The 16250-nt window shown below is 49.1% G+C and overlaps 3 protein-coding genes across 3 annotated transcripts in view; 2 read left to right on the forward strand and 1 right to left on the reverse strand.

The window, feature by feature from the left end:
- TSPEAR (thrombospondin type laminin G domain and EAR repeats) overlaps positions 1-16250 on the reverse strand; it is a gene marked incomplete at its 5' end in the record, with an annotated part of 135759 nt that overhangs the window by 98963 nt on the left and 20546 nt on the right. The gene's annotated exons all lie outside the window — the stretch shown is intronic.
- On the forward strand, positions 8713-9447 carry LOC308516991 (uncharacterized protein; the record flags this gene model as incomplete). Its single annotated transcript, XM_081088038.1, has 1 exon — positions 8713-9447. The coding sequence occupies exon 1, from the start codon at positions 8719-8721 to the stop codon at positions 9445-9447; it is 729 nt and encodes a 242-aa protein (XP_080944164.1). The 5' UTR covers positions 8713-8718.
- Positions 14008-14484, forward strand: LOC308516851 (uncharacterized protein; the record flags this gene model as incomplete). Its single annotated transcript, XM_081087973.1, has 1 exon — positions 14008-14484. The coding sequence occupies one exon, from the start codon at positions 14008-14010 to the stop codon at positions 14482-14484; it is 477 nt and encodes a 158-aa protein (XP_080944099.1).

Raw genomic sequence — 16250 nt, forward strand, 5'->3', positions numbered from 1 at the left:
CCACATAGAACCACTTTGCAGCGTGTTCGCAGTCCTTGCGCCACCCCATCCCCGCTCAGCCGCAGTCTGAATTCAGCAGCCTGTGCTGTTCCCGGTGAGTCCTGGTGCTGGAGGGAGCACGGCAGACCTTGTCTTAGCAGTGGTCCTCAACCTTCTGGCCCTTTCAATACAGTTCGTCATGCTGTGACCCAACCATAAAATTATTTTTGTTGCTACTTCATAACTGTAATGTTGCTACTGTTATGAATCGTCATGTAAAAACCTGATATGCAGGATGGTCTTAGGCGACCCCTGTGAAAGGGTCGCTCGACTGCCAAAGGGGTCGCGACCCACAGGTTGAGAACCGCTGTAAGCGTGGTTGTTTGTTTTAGCCTGCCTGGTGGCTTGTTGAAGGACTCACGCAAAGGGCTTGCCTTTATTTCTCCCAACTCAGAACTTCCTCAAGGTATAGAGGCATGCGCATGGGCAGTGTTTGTCAAGTAAAGAAGTTAAGGCACCCGAGGGAAGAGTATCAGCTGTGGCAAACAGAAGACACCCTGATAAGCCTAGAATGACAAGCTGGGGAATGAGATGCTTTCAAGAATAAGGTTTTCAAAGCTTCCACCAATTCCCGGGAGTCTCAAAGCTCCCTAAGTACATATGAGGGGGTGAGTGCTCAGAAAAGACCTAAGAAGGCCTTAAATACTCACCTCTGACTGCACCTCAAGCTCTGAGCAAGCAGAAAGTGAAGGTAAAGGCAGAATTGTAAACTGTCTAGTTGAGGGTTGAAGGCATGCTCCAACAGAGCCCAGCTAAAAAGACTGGGAGGGGAAATAAAATTGGGGGATCCAGGTGTTTAAGGAACTATCTGTCAAATTACTATTTGACTACTAACAGAGACCACACATGACAAAGAGTACAGTCACTACAAAATAGTTTAAAAGAGTTGCTAAACAAACAAACAAAAAGCCACAACAATCAGCAACAACAAACTATATGGAGGGAGGAGAATCTGATGTCAATTATCTCTCTATATAAAAGTTCTCTCTATATAAAAGCCTAAGTGACCAGCTGACTGGCCGGTAGCTATGATGCGCACTGACCATCAGGGGGCGGAGGCTCAACACAGGAGTGGAAACCACAGGCATGGAAACATGGAACAGACTGATGAATCTCAGAGAAAAGGGGAGAGGGGGAGGGTGGGAAGAGATTATACAAAGATCTTATATGCATACTAGAGGCCTGGTGCACAGATTCATGAACCAGTGGGGTCCCTCGGCCTGATCTGCGGGGATCAGGCTGAAACCGGCTCTCTGACATCCTCCGAGGAGTCCTGGATTGCAAGAGGGTGCAGGCCAGGACGAGGGACCCCATCAGTGTCCCTCGATGAATCCGTGCACTGGGCCTCTAGTCACATTATAATATTCAAGATGTTTTCAAAAAAATTACAAGGCACGTAAAATCCAGGAATTGAATTTACTAGACAAAGTCTTTACATCAACTTTATTAATATACTCTAAGAGTTCATGAAAACCATGGACAAAGAGTTAAGAGAAACCAAGAAAATTATGTCTCACCAAATATAGTATGTTAATAAAGAGACAGAAATATAAAAAGGAACCAAATGAAAATTCAGAGTTGAAGAGTACAATAACTGAAATGAAAACTTCACTAGAGGGTCTGGATAGCACATTTGAGCGGGCAGAAGAAAGAATTAGTGAGAGTGAAGATAGGTCAACTGAAATACTGGAGTCTGAGGAGAAGATAAAATAAATGAAATGAAGATAAATGAATAGAGATTAAGGCACCTGTGGGACACCATCAAGCACAACCACAAATACTAAATGGAGTCCCAGAAAGATGAGGTAGAGAAAAGAGCAGAAAAAAATTGTAAGAAAAGTGGTCAAGCCCTGGCTGGATGGCTCAGTTGGTAGGAGCATTGTCTCATGCACCAAAAGGTGCAGGTTTGACTCCCCATCAGGGCACATACTTAGGTTGCAGGTTTGATCCCTGCTCAGGGCATATATGAGAGGCAATCAATCAATGTTTCTCTCTTATAGCAATGTTTCTTTCTCTCCCTTCCTCTCTCTCTAAAAGTCAATAAAAGCGTATCCTTGAGTGATGATTTAAAAAATAAATAAATGATGGTCAAAAACTTCCCAAATTTGATGAAACAGGACTCTACATCCAAGAAGCTCAATAAACTCAAACAGAATAAACTCAAAGTGATCCACACTGAGATGCATTATAATCAAATTACTAGAAGACAAAGAGAGAATCTTAAAAAACGCAAGAGAGAAGATTGACAGCCAATTTCCCATCTAAAAACTGTGAGACCAGAAGGCAGTAGGATGCCATATTTAAAGTGCATTAAAAATTGTCCATCAAGAAGTCTCTATCCAGCAAAAAAGTCCTTTAAAAATGAAGGAGTCATTAAGACATATCCAAATAAATAAATGTTGAAGGAGTTGATTACTAGTAGATCTGCCCTACAAGAAATAATAATTCAGGTTGAAATAAAAGGGTACTAATCCGTAACTTGGAGCCATATGAAGAAATAAAGAACACCAGTAAGGTATCTGTTTCAGTAGTGTGTGTGTTTTAAGGATTTTCCCATATGTCTAGGTCAAACTTTTTAGTGAATAGTTGTTCACAGTATTCTCCTATACTCCTTTTTATTCCTGTAAGGGCAGTAAAAATGCCCCATTTTTACTTCTGATTTTAGTAATTTGAGTCTTCTTTCTTTTTTTCTTAGCCAATCTAGTTAAAGTTTTGTCAATTTTGTTGTTTGCAAGAATAAACTTTTGGTTTCATTGATCACACTATTGTGTTTCTAGTCTCTATTTTATTAATCTGTGTCCTTATCTTTATTTCCTTTTTTCTGCTGCTTTGGGTTTAGTTTGCTCTTCTTTTACTAGTTTGTTAAGGTGTAAAGTTAGGTTATTGATTTGAAATCTTTCTTCTTTTTAATTGTGCCAATAGCTATAAATTTTCCTCTGAGTATTGTTTTTCTATATTCTTTAAATATTGGTTTATTATGTTTTCATTTGCACCCATTGCAAAGTACTTTCTACTTCCCTTTTTATTTCTTCTTTTGACCCATTTGTTTTTTCTTTGTTGTTTGATTTCCACATATTTGTAAATTTTTCAGTTTTCCTTCTGTAATTGATTTCTAGTTTCATTTCGTTGTGATCAGATAAGATACTTGGTGAGATTCCAATATTTTTAAATGTACTGAGATTTGTCTTGTGGCCTAACATATAGTCTAATCAGGAGAATATCCCATGTGCAGTTAAGAAAAATGTGTATTCTGCTGTTGTTGAGTTGAGTGTTGTATACATGTCGGTTAGGTCTAGTTGCTTTATAGTGTTCTTCAAGTCCTCTATTTCATTGTTGATCTTTTTTTAAAATATATTTTTATTGATTTCAGAGAGGAAGGGAGAGGGAGAGAGAGAGATAGAAACATCAATGATGAGAGGGAATCATTGATTGGTTGCTTCCTGCATGCCCCCTACTGGGGATCGAGCCTGCAAACAGGGCATGTGCCCTTGGACAGAATCGAACCTGGGACCCTTCAGTCTGCAGGCCGACACTCTATCCACTGAGCCAAACTGGCTAGGGCTCATTCTTGATCTTTGATCTAGTTGTTCTACCATTTCATTTTTTTTAATTAGTGAAAATGACTTATTGAAGTCTCCAAGTATTATTGTAGAATTGGAATTGTCTATTTCTTTCTTCAGTTCTGTAAATTTTTTCTTTATGTATTTTGGAAGTCTGTTGTTAGATATATATGTTTATAATTGTCAAATATTCTTGATATATTGACCTTTTATCAATAGTTGAAGTCTTATTTGTCTCTGACAATAATTTTGACTTAAAATCTATTTTGCCATTTTATTATAACCATTCAGAGTTCTTTTGGCTACTATTTGCATTAAATATCTTTTTTCAATCTTTCATTTTCAATATATTTTGTACCTTTGGACCTAAAGTGAGTGAACTGACTCAATAATAAATAGACAAGCTGAAGAAACATAAAACAAGTCATGAGACTGAATCGGTAATAAACAACCTTCCCCAAAAGAAAAGCCCAGGGCCCAGTGATGCCAATGCTGAATTCTGCTGAATATTTACAGAAGACATGGCACCCACCCTTCTCATCCACCCCAAAGAACACCATGTGAGGCGACACTTTCTAACTTACTCTATGAGGTCGGTCAGCATTATCCTGATGTCAAAGCCAGAGAAAGATAACAAGGGAAAACTACAGACCAATATCCAATACAATTATACCAAATCCAGCATTATATTAAAAGAATTATACACAATGAGCAAGTGGGATTTATCCCAAGAATGCAAGAATAATTCAACATGTGAGAACCCATCAGTGTGATGCACCAGGTCAATAGAATGTAGGGGGAAACCACGTCATCCCAAATGCTACAGAAAAAGCATTTGACAAAAACCATCTCTTTCACAATAAAAAATGCTCAGCAAACTAGGAATAGAAGGAAACTTCCTCAGCATAACAGAGAACATTATGAAAAACCCGCAGCTGACAATATTCAACGATAAAAGACTAACAGCTTTTCCTCTAAGACAAATAAGACAAGGATGCCCACTTTTACCACTTCTACTCAACACTGTACTGGAAGTTCTCAACAGAGCAATTGGGCAAGAAAAGAAAGAAAAGAAAAGGAAAGGAAAGGAGAGGAGAGGAGAGGAGAGGAGAGGAGAGGAGAGGAGAGGAGAGAAGAGAAAAGAAAAGAAAAGAAAAGAAAAGAAAAGAAAAGAAAAGAAAAGAAAAGAAAAGAAAAGAAAAGACATCCAAATTAGAAAGAAAGAAAACTTACTATAAAGCTACAGTAATCCAAACAGAGGTACTGGCATAAGGATAGACATATAGATCAATGGAATAAAATTGAGAGTCCAGAAAAAAAAACCCCACAAATATATGGCCAATTGATTATTAACAGTAGTGTCAAGACCATTCAATGGAGAAAGAATCGTCTCTTCAACAAATGTTACTGAGACAACTAGATATTTACATGCAAAAGAGTGAAGTTGAACCCTAGCTCACACCTATATAAAAATTAACTCAGTTTCGGCTCAGAGAAGCCTTAGGTGCAAGTTTCTTCATACAAATCTGGGTTTATCTGACATCAGCCACCTCCACCGTGCTGCCGAATTTTAACCCCAACAAGACTGAAGTCAGATACCTGAGCAGCAGGGGGAAATCGGTGCTATGTCTGTGCTGGCCCCCAAGACTGACCTCCGGGCCTGTCTCTAAAAAAGGTTGGTGACGACATCACTAAGGCAACCAATGGGAAGGATCTTAAGGTTACAATGAAACTGCCTGTTCAGGACAGACGGGCCCAGATTGAGGTAGTGCCTCTGCCTCAGCCCTGATCATCAAAGCCCTCAAACAACTGCAACGAGACAGAAAAAAGCAAGAAAACACGAGGCGCAGTGGAAACACCCCTTTTGATGAGATCGTCAGCACTGCCCGACGGATGCAGCACCGTGCCAGGAGCCAGTCCCTCCTTGCTGTTTCAAGGGACCTGGCATATATGGCATACTGTTCTTAATATGTTTGCTCACCTTCTGGGCACTATGTGTTTTAACCAAGGTCACCTCTCTGAGAAAAGTTGTTTCCCCAGGTAGGGATTTTCCCCTGAAGTTAGGGAGGGAATAAAACCCCTTAACTAAGTGCCAGGCGGGTAATTAATCACTTTAACTACGAACAATCATGCTTAAGCTACATAATCTTTACTCCCTGGAATGGAGATAAGAAACGCCCTAACCTTTGGAATAGAGATTGATAGGATTGAATCAACTGGTATAAATACAGATGTAACAAGACAACAAGACACAGAACTTAGAAGACAGAACCAAGAACCACAGAACCTAGACACAGAACCTACACAGAACCTAGAGACAGAAGAACTTCGCTGGAGAGAACATGGCAAAAGATCCTGGACAGAAACTGGCCACAGAACCTAGAGACAGAACCTGGCTACAGAACCTGGATAGAACATGGCAAGAGAACCTGACTAGGACCTGGTGACTGAACCTGGCTGGAGAACCTGGAGAACCTGGCTGGAGACCCTAGCAAGAGAACATGGACACAGAACCTGGCTGGAGATCCTAACCAGAACTTCGCTGGAGATCCAGACCAGAACTTGGCTGGAGATCCTGGCTAGAGATCCTGGCTAGGCTGCTGATCAACTGAACGCTGTCTCCGTGTCATTCCTTCTTCGCCGACTCCATCCACACCTTTGGGGACCCCTGGACCCGCTGGGGCTGGACCCCAGCAGCACCGATCTTTAGCTAGAGAACTCTCTGGAACCATTTAAGGGATCCTGGGGACTGCCCAGTCTGTGGGCTGCAATGTTGACGTCGTCACACTCATGACATCATAGATGACATGAGCAGTGGGGCAGGGAAATGCCCCGCTAGTTAAGAACTACAAAGGAAAATATTTCAATTAAAGATCATTTGACAACCAAAAAGAAAAAATGAACTCAAATAGATTGAAGACCTAAATATAAGAGCTAAAGCTACTATAATTTTAAGAAGAAAACATAGGGGCAAACCTGCATGACCTTAGATTTGGCCGCTAAAAGCACAATCAACAAAACTGGATTTCATCAAGATTTTAAAGTTTGTTATATTGAAGGGCAGTATCCAGAGAGTGAGAAGACAACCCACAGAATGGAAGAAAACGCTTGCAAATTATAATCCTGATAAGAGTCCAGTCTACATAAGACATAAGGAACTCCTACAACTCAACGACAAAAAGACAACATGATTCAAAATGGGCAAAGCACTTTAATAGACATTTCTCCAAAGAAGACATACAAACAGCCAACAGCACGTGGAAGGAAGCCCAATATCATTGGTCATTCGGGAAATGCCAATCAAAACTACAATGAGACGCCACTTCATCCCCACGAGGGTAACTCTAATTAAAAACTAAATAAACAGCAACAGTGTGGGCCAGCGTGTGAAGAAATGCAATGCTTATACATTGCTGTTGGGAATGCAAAATTATGCAGTCACTGTGGAACATAGTCTGTCAGTTCCTGAGAAGTTAAACATAGAGTTACCATCCGGCCCAACAATTCCATTACTAGGTGTGTACCCAAGAGAATTGAAAAAAGGTGGTCAAACAAAAACCTACACAAAAATGTTCACAGCAGCATTGTTCATATCAGCCAAAGGTGGAGACAACTCAAATGCCCCCATCAACTAATGAAGGGATAAAAAAAATGTGGTATGTCCATACAATGGGATATCATTTATCCATAAAAAGGAGTGAAGCGCTGGCACCTGCTACAACCTGACGAAGCTTGAAAAACTTTGTGCTCAGTGAAATAAGCAGACACAAAAGGCCATATCTTGTATGATTCGTTTTCCACAAAATGTGCAGAATGGGCAAATCCATAAGAAGAAAAGCAGAGTAGTGGTTGGCAGGGGCAGGAAGGGACTGCTGAATAGCTTAGGATTTACTATTAAGTGATGAGAATGTTCTGGAACTAGAGAGGGGTCATGGTTGCACAACACTGTGACTGCACTAAATGCCATTAAACTGTATACTTTGAAATGGTTACATTGGTAAATGTTACATTATGTGTTATCACACAGGCATGAAAAACACACCTTTTAGGTGCTCCTAAGAGCGAGGCCCCACGCTCAGCTGCACTGGACATGACGAGCATATTGTAAATCTTGGCTGATCTTACAGGGGGAACAGCTAGGTTTTAATTTGAGAAATTTTAATTATTAACAAGATGAATAGCTTTGCCTATAGTTATTAAAAATCTGAGTGTTTTGAATTTTGTATTTGATCCTTTTGTATCTTACTCTGCTTTAGTTGTAAGGACTTTTTAATGTTCACACTAAACATGCATATTGCAAATATTTTCCGGAAGCTCAGTATCCTCAATCTATATCTCATGAAGGTTCCTTTTGGGTTGTGGTTGATGAATTGTCCCCCAGCTTCGTCCATGCCTGCCTCCTCCAGGTTAACCCACCCCACCCACAGGTGCTGCCCGGGACGTGCCTCTCCCAGGAGCTGCCCACAGCTTCAGGACCCACAGGTCCACCTGTGAATCTGGTCCCCTAACAACCCAGGGGCCAGGCCCGCTGGAAGTTGCCTCTTCTTGGCGAGAGGAGGTCCCTCCCTGTCCTCAGCCTCATCGCCCTTGCAGCCCTCGGCCGACACCATGGACGTTCACAGACCACCCCCAGCAAGGGCCTGTCCTCACGTTGCCTTTCCCTCAGAACAGGCCAGGCCTGTTCAACTTCTTTTCCAATCACAGGCCAGGCCTCCAGCGCAGGTGAGGGCACCAAAGGCTGGACCCACAGAGTGCGTCCCCAGGGCCCAGCTGCCCCAGGTGCCCTCCAGGTGGAAACCAAAGGGTGAGCCAAGGAGAAGCGGTGGCTTCCTACCAGGCATCCCTGCAGGGGTCAGACTCAGGCCCGGGAAACCAGCCCGTCCGGAACAAACATTGATGATCTGAGCAAGGACATCTCATGACAAGAGGACTGACAATAATGAAGGTGCTCACAGCGCAAACACCAACAAGGAAGGGAGGGCGTGAGCCTGCTGCGGGGACAACACAGGCACCCAGGGAGGGGTATAAAAGCTGGACAGTTCCAGCACCTCGCACACTCACTCACCTTCACCCCCTCACACACTCTTCTCCCAGCTCACCTCCAGCCCACCGCCCCACCATGGCCGCATCCGCCCTGTCCGTCTGCTCCAGCAACCTGAGCTATGGCAGCCGCGCCTGCCTGCCCGGGTCCAGTGACTCTTGCACCGACTCCTCCTGGCAGGTGGACGACTGTCCAGAGAGCTGCTGTGAGCCCTCCTGCTGCGCCCCCAGCTGCTGCCAGCCCTCCTGCTGTGTCCCCAGCTGCTGCCAGCCCACCTGCTGTGTCCCCAGCTGCTGCCAGCCCACCTGCTGTGTCCCCAGCTGCTGCCAGCCCACCTGCTGTGTCCCCAGCTGCTGCCAGCCCACCTGCTGTGTCCCCAGCTGCTGCCAGCCCTCTTGTTGCACCTCCTGCCCCTGCAAGCAGGCCTGCTGTGTGCCTGTCTGCTGCAAGCCCGCTTGCTGCACACCTGTCTGCTGCACACCCGTCTGCTGCACACCTGTCTGCTGCAAGCCCCTGTGCTGTGTGCCTGTCTGCTCTGAGACCGGCCCCTGCACAACCTCCTCCTGCTGCCAGCCCACCCCCTGCACCTCATCCTGCTGCAGACCCTCCTCCTGCGTGTCCCTCATCTGCCGCCCTGTGTGCTCCCGCCCGGCCTGCTGCGTGCCCGCCTCTTCCTGCTGTGGCCCCGCCCTCTCCTGCCAGCCCAGCTGCTGCCGCCCGTCCTCCTGCATGTCCCTGCTCTGCCGCCCTGTGTGCTCCCGCCCGGCCTGCTGTGTCCCCACCTCGGCCCAGAAGTCCTGCTGCTGAGCAGCTCCATCTTCTGCCTCTGGAGCTGCTCTCCTTGCTCCTGAGCACAGTTTTCCTCTCCCGGGAGCCCCCAGAGCCCCTCTGCTGGTGCCAGGCCCTCCCCCTCCCCCTCTCTGCTGGTGCCAGGCCCTCCCCCTCCCCCCCTCTGCTGGATTTGAACATGCGCCCCAGGCGATTTTGAGAAGAGAGGACCCATAAACCCCTCACTGGTGGACTTGGGGCCCCAGGAGCCTCCTCTGCAGGACTGGTGCTTTGCTTTCCATGTGACAAAAGCCAGTTGCTAAATCAATAAAATGTTTGTGCCGGGAAATGTGTGTTTGCTGTCTCCTCCCCTGCGCCCCCTGGGCCACTCCAAATCTGGGCTCTGGGTGCTCCATCTGGTAGGAGCCAGACAATGAAGACACTCTCCAATCCAAGTTCAGAGCAGCTGGACGCTTGTCTCCCTTCCCGACCCAGCGGCCCACCCTCTCCGCAGTGGGCAGCCCACCAAGGCTGGGCCCAGGAGGCGGGCGTGGGTGCTGGAGGCTTGGACCTTGAGGGACGTGGGCTCCTGCCCATGTCTGTCCACCTGCCCGTCCAGGTGAAGGGGAGTTGGGAGCAGCAGAAACCCTGTTGGCCAAGAGCTGTGCGACAGTGTCCCCTGCAGGAGGACCACCACGGCCTGGGTCAGACACGGCCGGAATCTGTGCTGGAGGCTCCGTGGGTGGGAGGACTAAGGGCGATGCTGCCCAAGAGTCCCCATGATCCGGGTAGACCCTGGGGCCCAGGACAGGGTGGACACGCAGGCCAGGGGAGAGCCTGGAGCAGGACAGACCTGACCAGGAGCCCCCCTGCTGCTAAGCACCTAAGAAGGGAACAGATCACCTGGAGTGGGGCTTCCTCCCTGGCCAGCAGGAGGAGCCCACAGAAATAGAAGCGGCTCAAAGTCCCCACAGCTGGGCCAAGGGGAGCCAGCGGCAACCCGCTCCGGACGCCACCTGCTCCTCCCCTGAGCTTCTCCACCCCCTGACGGTCACATGGCAGCCACCAGCATCACGGGGGAAGAGTGGACATCGGCGACTGTGCAACGAAGGTTGGGTCTATCCTGTGGCCAGGACAAGTGCCCATGAACACAGTGGCTACAACAAAGCGAATGTATTGTCTCACAGCTCTGGGGGCCAGAGCCCACTACGGGTCTCTCTGGCTGAAGTGAAGGCGTGGGCGGGACTGGACCCTTCTGGAGGCTCCGGGGAAGAACCTGTCCCTTGTCCCCTCGGCTCCTAGAGGTCCCCCCACATTCCACATTTGCATGCTCTAAGCCGGCAGCCTAGCGTCTTGCTTCCATCTTCCTGGGGCCTCCTGTTCTGTAGCCCGGTCCTCCCATAAGTCCCTGTAATGACATTGGGACCCCTGGATCACCCGGGATCATCTCCCATCGCAAAACCCTTCATTGGCGCCCATCTTCAAGTCGCTTTGCCTACGAGCATCATAGTCACAGGTTCTGGGATTAGGACAAGGACATCTCTGGGGACCACGGAAGTTGCCCATCGAGCCCTCTCTGCTGACTGGGGGAAGGAGCCATATTTTACTTTTTGTTTTTAAAATATATTTTCATTGATCTCAGAGAGGAAGGGAGAGAGAGAGATCAAAGTATCAATGATGAGAGAGAATCATTGATCAACTGCCTCCTACAGGCCCCACACTGGGGATCGAGCCCGCAACCTGGGCATGTGCAGAATCGAACCCGAGACCTTTCAGCCTGCAGGCCAACACTCTAGCCACTGAGCCAAACCGACTAGGGCGGAGCCATATTTTTCAATGGAATGTGCAGTCTTGGCTTTAGCTGAAGGGGAGGAGGGGACCTGTTTACCTAAGTGGGGTCAGGTCAGCAAGCTAGAGATTTGCCTTCAGTCTCACCCAGAGCTGGCGAAGAACTGAACTCATAAGCTCAAGGGACAATGTGGGACAAAGGAAGCCATGTGGCTGGCCACTAGGAGCACCCCAATCACTCTGAGGTGGCCTTTGAAGGGTCAGTCCCTGCCCTCTCTGCAGAAGGAACTTTCCAGAATCCTCGGAAACCACACCCAGAAGGAGTTCAGGGAAAGACACTGAAGGAGGGACACAGCCACACTCGGCACACTCGGTGAGCATCACACTCCGATATTTATTAGGCCTTGGCTGCTGGAGGGTGCGGGGCCTGGGCACTGCGGCACCTGCCAGTGGGATGAACTGGGGGCGAGTCCCTCAGCCTGGCTCGCTGAGATCCAGTGGCCGTGCTACAAAGTGGTTTGTGGGATCCAGGAGGTCGGAAGTGAACGTCTGGGCCGACTCAGAGGAGTCCGTGCAACCGGCTGCTCCTGGCCCCATGAGGAGGGATCCTGGGAGGCCACAGGCTCAGTGGCAGGACGGTGTGCAGCAGGGAACCTGTCTACAGATGAGGGTGTGGCAGGACGGCGGGCTGCATCCAGAGGACTGGCAGGAGGGGACATACACACAATGGGCCTGCAGCTCACGGGCACAAAGGAGGCTGCCTGGAGGCCCAGGGACATGCAGCTGGTCGCCTGGCAGGGGCTGGGCACACAGCTGGCCAGGCTGCAGGAGGAGGGCTGCTGGGCAACATGGAGACAGGCAGCTGCAGGCCCATTGGCAGGAGGTGGCTGAGCTGCACACTGGCAGGCACAGCAGAGCCTCATGGGGGGCACAGCAGGAGCCCCCGCAGCCCAGGGGCGGGCCGCAGGCAGCAACTCAGCCCAGGGGACTGGTGGGGCAGCTGGTGTGGCACATGGTGGCAGAGGACAGGGCTGGTCTGCAGGCTCCTTCCCGGGGCGAGCGTTACACCAGGCAGCAGTGTCCTTGCAACCAGCCGCATGGCGCCTTCCTCGTGGCTGCCTCACCGGGTTCTCCTCTTCCCGCTTTGTGTGCCTCTACCTGGCTGAAGTGACCCCGGGTGTTCAGGAAGCTCGTTCTTGGCTGCAGGTCGCCGAGACCCAGTGGTCCTATGATTTCTGGAACCAGAGCCCAGATTGGATAGCGAAGGGCCATCGTTGTGGGACAGGGGACCCAGCAATGATTGTCAAGGTCCTCCCCAGTTTTACATACCCTGTCCTCTGTCCACGTAAGCACAGTCACACTCATTGCACTGGGGGTCCCCCGTTTACATGTGGAAACTCAATGATTCAGAAGGTCTTCCCAACGCTGCTGGGCTCCCCAGGGCGAGCGCAAGGACCACGTCACCGCAATGACATAGTAACGATGTAGCTTGGTGCCAGGTCTGTGCTAAGTGTTTTACACGAACTGTCTCCTAATTGATTACGTGTCCATTCCGCACTCTTCCAGGATGGGTGACGCGTGCCTGCCCGGTCACCGCAGACAGAGAAGCGGGCCTGTGAAATGGCTGTTTCACTCTGGAGTCCATAGTGCCAAGTAACGCTGGGGCTTTGGGGTTCTGGGATCTTCCATCTATCAGTTAGGGTTTTCCACATCAAACTTGGGGATTTTGTCCATATTTCTTTAAGACATTCATATGTCTCCATGTCATTCTCCTCTTGGGTTAAAAGTATCTCTACGTTAGTTTTTTTTTTAATGTTCTCTCAGAGGCCCTTTTCTTTTCTTTTTCCTCTTCATCAATTGGATACTTTCTACTGAGTGTCTTCGAGTTCACCAACTCTTTCTTCTTCATCAGCTCGGGTGGCATGACCTGAATCGCTCAACCTGCGCCTGTGCCCTAGCACCTCAGACTATGGGGCTCCCCATCGCTCCCCGAGCATGCCCATTTCTGCAGTAGTGCCCTCACATCCCCGGGTGCCTCTGCCTGGGACACTGCCCTTCACATCACCCAGTGCTGCTCAGCGTCGCCCACTCACAGAGGCCCAGCCGCCCGCCAGCACCCCTCACTCTCTGCTGCCCCTGTTTTCCTCCCTGGAATTACTTTGTGCATTAATTTCTCCATCCGCGCATTCACTCATTGCCCTGGAAGGCTCCTGAGGCCAGGATGGCCCCACTGCCTGCACACGGTGTGGACTGTTTGCTGCATAAACAAGTCAATTTCTGCATAGACTTCAGGCAAACTTTCTGCAAAGGGCAGATAGTGAGCATTTCAGGCTTTGCTGCCACAAGGTCTCTCCCATAACTGCTCAGCAGCTTGCACCTAAGCAGCCTTAGACAGACGCAGGGACAGGGACGTGGCTGCGTCCAACAAAGCTTTTATTCACACACGGCAGCAGCCAGATCCTTCCTGCAGACTTCAGTTTGCAGAGTCCTGCTCTAATGCCTCCTGTGTGGAATACACGCTCAGCCTACATGACTGCCTCACGTCTCCACTAAGGGCATGAGACACAAATGGCTAAAAGGACATGGTTCTTGGAGCGAGCCAGGGTGCTCTGTGCACAATAATGGCCTGGAGAAACCCCAGGAGCCCACGGAGTCAAACCAGAACACCCTGCTTACAGAGGGGACCCGGCCTCGGAGCCAAGCTTGTTTATGTGGAGCCTCACACAGGAGAGTGCATTCCGGGAAAGAAGGTGCTGGAAACACAAGGAAGCAGCCGTGAGGAAGCAGGAAAAAGTCAACAGTCGTGCTTCCATGTTGCCAGGACGCCCACAGCCTGGGTATAAAGGCTGCCAGAGAAGAAACCTGCAGACATCTCCGCCCTCACTCCCACCCCGGCCAGCCCACAACAACACGTGCCACACCAGCTGCCACACAGGCGGCCAGGCTGGCTGCTGCTCGCCCAGCCCTTGCCAGTCCTCCATCTGCCTGCCCATGAGCTGCAGGCCTACTGTGTGCACAGCCCCTTCCTGCCAGTCCTCCGTGTGCCTGCCTGTGAGCTGCAGGCCAGCTGTGTATGTGCCCGTGAGCTGCCAGGTGCCCTGCTGGCCTGTGAGCTGCAAACCCATGGTGTTCATGGCTCCCTCCTGCCAGTCCCCCGTGTGCCTGCCCGTGAGCTGCAGGCCCGCCGTGTGTGTGGCCTCCTCCTGCCAGTCCTCTGGGTGCATCCAGCCCTCCTGCCCCACCCTGGTCTGCAGATCCATCTCCTGTGGCATCCCTTCCTGCTGCTGACTGCGAGCCTCCTCCCCAGCTGCCCCCAGTGCAGACGGGCCACACCTGCACTCTCCCACAACCAGTTCTCAGCAGGCCTCCAGGTTCTGCATGAGGCAGATGAAAAGCACTGCCCTCTGAACTCCAGAATTGCTACAACAGGGGTGAGAAGAACCAAGATGGTGGCATCGGTAAACGCCTGTACTCACCACTTCCCACAACCACATCAAAATTACAACTAAAATACAGAACAACCATCATTCAGAACCACCTGGAAGCTGGCTGAATGGAAGTCCTACAACTAGAGAAGTAAAGAAGAAAGCACAATGAGACTAGTTGGAGGGGAGCCCAGGCTGAGCAGGCTGGTACAACACCCACGTGTGCCAGTTTTCCAATCGGGAGGGAGGTTGTTTTTGTGGAAGCTGCCGGAGAAGGGAAAAGATCCCAGCCCCACATCAGACTCCCATCCCAGGGTCCAGAGCTGGGAAGAAAAGTCCCCATAACTACAGGCTGTAATATCCAGCAGGAATTGTGGCTGAGAGATATGGAGGCTGCTGGAGACCCAGCTGTTCCTATTAAAGGGCTGGCGCACAAACTTACTTGGACTCGATACCACTGAGCTCCAGCACCAGGTGGCTCTGGGGGACCCAGACACATACATGAAGGAACTGGACTGTCTGGCATCCGGGCAGGAATCCAGGGGTGGCTTTCTTCCAGACAGGGGTGCTTACAAGCCTCATTGTTCCCACACCGGGTCTCCTCTGTCGCAGGGCTGACTGGCAGCCATATCAGCGTGGCCCACACTGTTTGTTCTGCCCAATCCAATTTGAAGCCCCACCCAAGTGGTATGCAGCAGCTTTTCCAAATGAATGGCTGGTCCTGGCTCAGGCTCCGCTAAAATCTCTTAAACAAGCTGCAGCTGGTGGCAGCCCCAAACCTATGAATAAAAGGTCCAAGACCTGGCACTAGCACCAGCCTGCCTTGCTTCACAGCTGGGCCTTGAATCCTGCACGGCAGCTCTCCCACTGTAGTCATAGCAGGTCCTCCCAGCCAATTGGCCTGGAGGTCAACTCCTCCCAGAGACGCCAACAGCAATCAAGGCTCAGCAACAAAACTGCACACAGCCCACACAGGGGTGCATCTAGAGTGCCCAGCTGTGGTGACTGAGGAGGCTGAGCCACTGGGTCCTACAGGACACCTACTACACAAGGCCACTCTGCCAATTTCAGGAGACATAGCAGCTCTACCCAATACATAGAAACAGAGACAGGGAAGCAGCCAAAATGAGGAGACAAAGAAACCTCACAAATGAAAGAAATGGAAGCAAGCAAACTATTAGAGACAAAGTTCAAAACCATGGTTATAAGGTTACTCAAGGATCTTCATGAGACTTTCAAGGATCTTAGTGAGAATGTCAAAGACATGAAAGAAGACCAGTCAGAAATTAAGCACACACTAACTAAATCAAAGAACAATTTATAGGGATTCAACAGTAGAGTAGAGGATTCTAAGATTCAAATCAATGATTTGGAATATGAGGAAGCAAAAAATACCCAATCAGAAGAGAAAAAATATTAAAAAATATCAAGTATAAGAAGCATCTGGGACAACCTCAAGTGTACCAACAGCAGCATTATGGGGTGCCAAAAGGAGAAGAGAGAGCAAGCAAGATATTAAAAACCTATTTGAAGAAATAAAGACAGAAAACTTCCCCTACCTGGTGAAAGAAATAGGCTTACAAGTCCAGGAAGCACAGAGAGTCCCAAATAAGAGGAATCCAGAGAGGC

Source organism: Myotis nattereri, assembly GCF_964212035.1.
Source record: "Myotis nattereri genome assembly, chromosome: 3".
NCBI lineage: Eukaryota > Metazoa > Chordata > Mammalia > Chiroptera > Vespertilionidae > Myotis > Myotis nattereri.